General features: G+C 45.0%; 1 protein-coding gene across 1 annotated transcript; it reads right to left on the reverse strand.

Moving 5' to 3' along the window:
• Nucleotides 1–1,254: 1,254 nt before the first annotated feature.
• LOC107160118 (ankyrin repeat domain-containing protein 33B-like) lies at nt 1,255–8,327 on the reverse strand. The gene is given in 4 exon segments (XM_015506783.1): nt 1,255–1,700; nt 1,703–2,378; nt 2,380–2,408; nt 8,321–8,327. Coding segments are annotated over 4 exon segments (1,158 nt in total).
• Between the last annotated feature and the right edge of the window lie 484 nt (nt 8,328–8,811).

Here is an 8,811-nt window from a genome sequence, read left to right on the forward strand (position 1 = left end):
TGCTAAACACCCCGAAGGTGCTGATGGGAAGCCACAAAGAGAACCCAGAGCCACCCACTGCCTGCATCATGAGACAGATAAGTGTGTGTTAGCACGTATCCAGGGTTATAGTAAAGAGCTTCCACAGTCTATGATAGTTTTTGAATCCATGGTTCCCAGTATTTCAAATAAATATTTAAATAAAGTGCATGTGTAACAGATACTCTAAGATCCAGTAAGAATTTCTCAGTCTTTGGAAATAAAAGCATGAAAAGAAAACTCCCCTGAGAGCTCAGGGCCCAGGCAAATCACATCTGCATCCTGCCAAAGTCCCCACATCCTGGACATCTTATACAGTTGGCATGAGGACGAACTAAAGATCAGGGACAATCATCAAAGGAGAAATAAAAGTAAACTCCACTTGAGCCTGGATGAGAGGGCTGCCCTGAAAATGCCAAATACTCCTAGAAATTTGCCCAAAACGAGCTTGTTAAAACTCAGTTCTAGCCTCCTGTTCCTAAAAATCACCCTCCTGCACCCTTCAGCAGTTCCATTCCTCTGGGATCCTATCTTTAGTGAATTTTTTACATTTTAAGGATGTACAGATTTGACTTATCTAAGAGCATGTAAGACTTAATTTTGTATTTCCAGTAATCATTTGTTGAGCTCACCCCACTTATTAAAAGACATTTTCTCTTATATCCAATAAAAGATTTCCTATGCAGTTTTTCCAAAGCCCCCTGTTTAAAATGAGTCTAGCAAGAAATGCAGTTAATATATTGTTTCCTAATAATTTGACAATGATTTTCATTATTATTACCGTATGAACAAGAGAGATTTAAAATAAGACACTGAAATCTGAACTATTTCATTTGATAATTTTGCTGTAAAAGCCAATGCCTCCATCAAATAAAAACAAATATTCAGCATCAATTAATCAAATAGGAAAATCTACACCAAAGCACACCCACAATGAGATGGAAAGGCAAAAGCCAAAACCAATGGCAAAAAGGAGAATCCCGTGAATTGTGTGAATTCATACAGCTCTCACAAATATTTTTTGCTAGATACAGCATTTTAAACCAGGGGTCTTCAGACTCATATATTAAAACTGCCTTAAATTCAAACATCCCCATCACCTGTAAAATGCTGCAGATTGTTATATAATGATTAAAAGTACAAAATTATGCAAAAAAAACCCCGCCCTTTGATAAATTGGTTTTTAAAAATTCTTAATTGAGGTTCTCTAAAGGGAGACATTAAGTGTACTGCCCGCTAGGTGTATTGATTGCTAGGGGAAGGAGGGTTAGGCAAATCAACACGTGCTGTTCCCAGCTCCCTCTTGGGAACACTTGACCACTTCCTGGGATCCCAGAAGGCAGCTGTCAGGAGAAGTGGCACAGCGCGATATGAACCGGCGCGGGGGGCGGGGGGGGGGGTTGGGGGTGGCGAGGGCAGCCTCTTTAGCGCCTCTCCACCTTCTCCATGGTCATGCCCCCGCCCCCGCCCTCCTCCCCACTGGGGCTCTGCGCCCCCCGCAGCGCTAGCCTGACACAGGTCCTCTGCCCATCCACCCCTTCTCGTCCTTTTCCTCCAGCACGGTGCCCGCTTTTCCTTCTGAGCTTCCTCCTGGCGCTTCCTCTCGGCCTCTTCTGCCTTCTTCGTTTCTTCCTTGGCCTCCTTGTATCGCCACATGGGGATCTGCAGGTGGGTGCTGTCTTGGTGCTGCCCTTGCGGCCTATGTGCTCTGGCTGGAAGGTAGGCGCAGGTGCCTTGCTGATGCGGACCCTGGGGACCGCCACACCCGGCCGCACACTGCTCAGGCGCAGGAGCTGCAGGGGCAGGAGGCTGGCCTTCCGCCGGGCAGAGGCTGACCCCTGGGCCACTGGCAGGTAGAAAGACGGGGGACTGAGTCTTGGAGCCTCCTCTCTGGAGCCCCCCACCACCTCAGAAGTCCGAAATTGCTGTTCAGCACCTTCTGCCTCCTCCCTCTCTTGGGCAAGGGTGTCCTGGTCCCCCTTAGCTGCCAGGATTTCCTGCACTGCCAGTCGCCGTTTTCCAACACAGGGAGGGTCCTCAGGACATATAGTTTGGCAGACGATGGCCACAGCAGGACTATAAAGGCTTGTGGTCATCCTGACCATATGGTCAAGGACGCCCCCATCCTCCAGGCCCCGGCCTGAGCGCGAGGTCAGCCCGGACTGCAGGAATTCAGCGAGCCTCTGCAAGCAGTTTTTGGAGGCTGCAGGCTTCAAAACCGCCTCCGCGGTCAGCGGCAGCTCTAGCCTGTACTTCTTCCCAAACTCTTCAGGGCAGGGTCGTTCCAGCAGCCTCTGCATGAGTTGGATGGCCTCCACCCTGCCTGTGTAAGCAGCCCACACCTGGGGTGACATCCCGCGGGCGGCTGCCCCGGTCATGTACATCTGCCCCTGAAAAACAAGAAGCACAAATGGGTGGCTGCAGCAGCAATTCAAAGAATGGAACAAAGGTTAAATTTCCAAAACCTAATAACAAGCTCTATCTTGGAGCCACTGCCACCTGCATGTGACAGTCACATACTGCATTTACCACTGCAACAAGAAAAGGTTTCTCATGCATCATTTGATGTTTTTGTCTTTTCTAAATAAAAATTTGTCTGAATCTAAATCATGATTTTTTTTTTTTTTAAGAAATAAGATTCCATCGGAGCACAGTGGCTCACTCCTGTAATCTCAGCAGCTCGGGAGGTTGAGGCAGGAGGATTGATTGCAAGTTCAAAGCCAGCCTCAGCAATAGCAAGGCACTAAGCAAGTCAGTGAGCCCCTGTCTCTAAATAAAATACACAATAGGGCTGGGGATGTGGCTCAGTGATTGAGTGCCTCTGAGTTCAATCCCCGGTACCCAAAAGAAAGAAAGAAGATTCCATAGCTCTCTGCCAATGGAGACATGACTAGACAACAAAAATGATTTGAGATCACTTGATGATGCAGCTGGAGTGCTCTAAATGCTAATGGTAACAGTCACTTGCAAGGCACTTGGTACCATCTTTTCTGTCCTATCACCTGGAGGGCTGCTGTGGGTCCTCTTTTGTGGGAAATGGTGGTCCTTCACCTCTCCCACTGGGTAGTTAACTGGCTGGGGTACTGCAGCCCATATTCCTATAGACCAGACAGTGGGCTATTCGAAAACCGAGGCCATATCTTATGCATTTTTCTTCTGCAACACATCTAATCCTGGCAGGTGGGAGGCATGCCTATAACAAAGGTTCATTACAGAATGAATGATGGTCACAGTGGCTGGTGGCCTGCTGGCAAGCTCCATGGAGTAGAGAGCTCCAGGGAGCACCTTGGGTCCCCTGCACTCAGCTCTGTGTGCTAACAACCACCCAGCAGGGCAGGTGTGATGGTCAGTATTCTGTATCAGCTTGGCTACACTAGAACATCCAGTGCTTTAATCAAACACTAATCTAGGTGTGGCCTGAAGGGATCTTGTATCTTTGGCTAACACCTTCTAATCAGTTAACTTTAAGTTAAGGAGATCAACCCCAAAGATGTGGCTAGGCTTCATCCAATCATTTACTGCCTTAAGAGCAAAGACTCAAATTTCCTAGAGAAGAAAAAGTTCTTGTTGCATTCATATATGAATATGCAACAGCAAATCCCATCGTTATATATAATTATAATACACCATACTACAGTGATGCAGCCACATCAATGTTTATAGCAGCTCAATTCACAATAGCTTATCTGTGGAACCAACCTAGATGCCCATCAGTAGATGGATGGATAAAGAGACTGGTATGTATACACAATGGACTATTTCTCAGCATTAAAAAGAATAAAATTATGGCATTTGCACGTAAATGGATAGAGCTGGAGAATATCATGCTCGTAAAGTAAGCCAGTCTCATAAAACCAAAGGTAGAACATTTTCTCAGATTAGTGGGTGCTGATCCATAATAGTGGGGGTGGGGGGCATGGGAAGAATGGAGAAACTTTGGATTGGGCAAAGAGGAGGGTGGGGAAGGGAAGGGGGCATGGGGCAGGAAAGATGGTGGAATGAGACAGACATCATTACCCTAGATACATGTATAATGCCATGAATGATACAACTCTACATCGTGTACAACCAGATAATTGAAAAGTTATGCTCCATTGTGTACAATGAGTTGAAATATATTCTGCTGTCATGTATAACTAAGTAGAATCAATAAAACATAAAAAAATTATCATGCACCAACAAAAAAACATGGAATAAAAGGAAAAGTTCTGTCTCTGGATTTCAGTATTAACTCCTACCTGTGGGCCTAGCCTACAAATTTTAGACTTACCAACCCCCACAACTGCATGAGCCAATTCCTTAAAATAATTCTCTTAATTTATGCACCCTATCAGTTCTGATTGTCTAGAGAATCTTTAATGATGTATCCCCAATGTCTTTCTGAATGTCTCTCCATTCTACCCACTAACCCCCCACATACAAACATTCCAACATTAAACTCCAAATCATCCTGGTGAAATATGCATAAATTTCAACTTGGCAATGTAGAAATTATTACAAAGTTGCTGTTAATCTTGGTCCAAACTCAGCCCCACATACAGTTAGAAATCATTCAGGATTTCAAGTCCCATTAGTCAAATCTCTACTGGCAAAGCAATGTGAAAAACTAGGGCAATTATCTAGTCTGTAAGCTCCCTGGAGACAGGCCTGGCAGAGGCGGCTTCATTTACATCCCACACAGACCCAGGTGTTGACATGCAGTGGCTGATCAATACGTGGTGAGCTGAGGGGTGGGGGCTCTGCCACTTCCCTGCCCTGCCAGCCCACAGTGGCCTCATAGCCAGGCAGACCTGGCTCACCTGAGCTCACCTGCTAATTGTCTTAATTCTGTGACACATTAAAGAATAGCCATCTTACAAGAGTGGTAATTATTTGGAACCAGAAATCAGGAGAACTCATTAGTTAGAGTACAATTTATAAACTGACTAAAATGAAAAGGGGGCAGTAAAAATGTCATTGCAGAAAATAGATGATACATTAAACCTTAATTAATTGCATGTCACTTAAAAAAGGAAAAAAAATGCAAAATTAAAATCTTAATGAACACTGCTTGAAAGAGACATTTTTCAAATGCTAATGAAAAACGAAAGGAACAGCTGTCCAAAACGCATCGTTCTTCTTCCTGTTGTCCCCACCTTTTCAAAATGCTCAGAAAATACAAACACCCCAAAGACCAAGAGCCATTGTGAACGCCATGCAGTTCTAGGATCTGAGTGGTGCTTAATTAGTGATTCACTTCCTAAGAAACCACTTCTAAAGGTGACATTGATGGCCAGGACATAGCAAGTAAATTATGAATGACAAGCAGAGTTACCCTTCATTGTCCACAGGGTATTTCTTCTAAGACCCCCATGTACACCAAATTCCAAGGATGCTCAAGTCCCTTGTAGAAAATGGCATGATCTTTGCATATAACCCATGCACTTCCATAGACACCAAACCATTTCTAGATTACTTATAAAACCTAAGGCAAGGTAAATGCTGTGTAAACAGTTGCTAGGCTGTATTGTCTAGTGACCAGTGACAAGGTAACAGGTCTGTACTTGTTCCATACAAATGCATTTTTTAGAGATATTTTATATCTGTAGTTGCCTGAATCCATGAAACAGAACCAAGGACATGGGAGGATCAACTGTACTGATGATTAACATTTTACTTTAATTCCTTTAAACGGATATAGAGAACTTCCAAAATGCCACTCTGTCCATCTTCTCCCAGGACACCACCAGCATCCTTGCCTCCTACCCAACAGTGCTCAAATCTGTGGACCAAGGGTGGGCTCTTGCCAATGGGTCCACTTGCCACCTTGCTGACAGCTAAGAGTTGTCTGCACAAAATCATCCTCTATTTTATTCAAAGCAACATACTCAGTTCTAGGCAATAGATCATAATGGTCTAGCCTAAGACTGCCCAACCTCAGCATTACTGGCATTTTTGGCCATGCTTGTAGTGAGGGCTCTCCTGTGCAGTGAAGGACTTTTAACAGCATCTCTGGTGACTACTGAAGAGATATCAGTAGCACCCCACCAGCTGTGACAACCAGAAATGTACCCAGCTGTTGCCAAATGTCACCTGGGGGACAATATCATCCCTGACTCTGAACCATTGGTCTAACCTAATGACGGAAGTATGTTTCCCATTTGTCCGACTGCCTGTGTCCAAGCAACCTTGTGCTGGCCTGAGCCCTATGGGGTATTCACCTCCTGAGAACAGGGACAAGTGTATTTGCTGCTGTTGCCACTGCCTCCTAACAGAGGTCTGGTGACTGTCTTGGAATCAAGAGGTGACAAAGCAGGAAGCTAAGGGAATTGATGAATAGGAGAAGAAAATCAGGTCCATGTTGTCTTCCTGAACCAAGGCCAGCTTTGGACAGTGACCACTAACCTTAAGACTCCTAGTGAGATATGAGGAAAAGACACCTGTCTAATCCACTCTTAAGCCAGGACTTCTGCTACTGCAGTGGAAAACATCCCAAACTAGTGCCAAAGGGGAAAAAATGATGTTCCCGCCCTCTCAGTTCACTTTCCCCTGGGAGTCAGGCCAGGACCCCAAGGACAGTGGGAGGTGGGCGCAGTAGTCACTTTCTTTTTTCTTCTTCACCAGCCTCCACCCTGGTGGCATCCTTCCTAGGCAGCCCAGCCCAGGCCGCCCTCCCACCACAGGAGGTGACACACCCCAAGGGTGGGCCAGCCCTTGCCAGCTTCCTGTTGGGCCACCTCTAGCCTGTGTCTGGGGCACTGGGTGTGTAATCAGCAGAGCAAGTCAGGATTGCAGGGTCATGGGGGAGAGCCTGATGTCCATCCCAGTGGGACTGAGGAGCTACCTCCATGGCACGGCAAGTGGGAAAGATGTACCCTGCCCCCATGAGGGTCCAGAATTGAAAGATAAATCCCCCAGTGTCCTTGTCCCTTGGGGTATCTCCCAGAACAGCAACTGCTCAGGAGCCGGAGGTCACTGAATTAGCATTGTCTCTTCCCAACTCACTCCCCCCACCCACACCCTGCCAGGCTGCTTCCCAAAAGCAACCTTTGAAAAAATCTATTTGTCCTCAAGTCCTTGTCTCAGGGTTAGTTTTGGGGATGAAGTGGTGTGGTATGAATTTCCTGAGTTAATTTTTCTCTAATAACGTGAAACAACTCCAGTGTGGCAAATTCTCAGTTCATAAAAAAATCCCATTTTCCTCATAAACAGAAAGCAATGTCTTAATATAAGTCCCTGGTTTACCAGAAGTCTAGTCAGGGCTTGCTGGAGATGAGCAGGACCGTGGAGCAAGAACACAGTGTATTTTCTGGCTCTTCATCTTCCTTTTAATCTATGTGCTCCCTGGAATCATGCAAGATGAAGGCTTTTGATTGTTTCTCCTCCTGAGGCAGCAGCCTTACTTTATACGGCACTTCAGTTATAAACAGGGAACCTGGCAATCTCATTAAAAAATTGGGGCCTCCATGTGGCTTCTCAGAGCCAACCGATTTAAATAGACTTGTCACTCTGGGACATTAATATTCCACTGAATCAACAAGGTTCTGCTGCCTCTCTTGGGATTGTCATCAGCACAGATGAGAGTATTAGGAAGCCAAACACAAAGACCCACTGAATCAGGTTTCCAGAATCCCATTATATTTTTTAATTTAAATTAAAATTTCTGATACTTCAAACATTCTTTTTTCTACTGCACAATGCAGACCCAAGCTGATCTGTACCTGCACATTACAGATGGTGAGAAAATCTAAACAGTTGAGGGTTTCATCCAATTTGATCATTCATCACGTATAAGCTGAAATATTTGCTATTGAAAATAAACTGCAACTCAGAAACTAAGGTGCAAGATGAAAAAGATTCAGGAAATGAAGATCACCTCATCTGAAGAACTTAGAAAGGCATGTTTTTATATGTAGTAATGGTTGCGCACTTTACTTTTCAAATTATCACAGGATGACCGTTTTGCAGTTAACTCCTAGGTAACCTTCCTAAGCTATACATAGACTCACTGCATGGTGAAGGGTCTGTCAATCTAAAAGGAATGCTCAGGCTGTTGGGAACTTTTAATGCTTTAAGTTCTCTTGATATGGATATGTTTAAATGGAAATAAGAGGCATAAAAATAGTTGAGAATTTAATCTAACTTAGTAGTGACAATAGCAAATGACCACTCCCAACTAAAGCCTAAGGGGGCAGCTTGAATGCTCCCTGGAAAAAGTCTCATCTTTATTTTAGAGGGCAAGGCTCCAGTCAAAGAAGACAGAGTGGAAAGATAGAGAACCCTGCCCTGCAGCCACGGGATGGGCAGCTGGATCAAGCCTCACCTGACATGGTGGTTCTGGACTTTCCAATTATGTGGGGTGATGAAACTTTGCACCCTTCTTTTTAATGTTCTTTTTTTAAGAGAGAGAGAGAGAGAGAGAGAGAGAGAGAGAAGAAAAGATAAGTTAATATGAATTGGGTTTTGTATGGTTGCCATGGAAAGATTCCCAATTCATGAATGCACTTGCCTTATCAGCAGCATATCATTAAAACTGCCCATGAAAGTGAGTCACACTGAAATCTGTGCTGGCATTAGCAGATTTTTCCACCTGTGACTCCCAGGGAAAGGGCTCTTCCCCCCTGGAACTCTGTGACATTCCCTGTGGGGTCGGAGGATTTCCAGAAGTAGTGTTGAGTCAGTGATAGGAGGAAGGGTTGGGGACCCTGTGCTGTCCTTTGAAATTGCAGAATCCAAATACTCAGGCCTGACATCCCCACATACACACACCCACTCACACACATGCACATCCCCCCACACACATGAGGAAAACAT

This window comes from Marmota marmota, unplaced genomic scaffold (assembly GCF_001458135.2).
Source record: "Marmota marmota marmota unplaced genomic scaffold, marMar, whole genome shotgun sequence".
In the NCBI taxonomy this organism is placed as follows: Eukaryota; Metazoa; Chordata; class Mammalia; order Rodentia; family Sciuridae; genus Marmota; species Marmota marmota.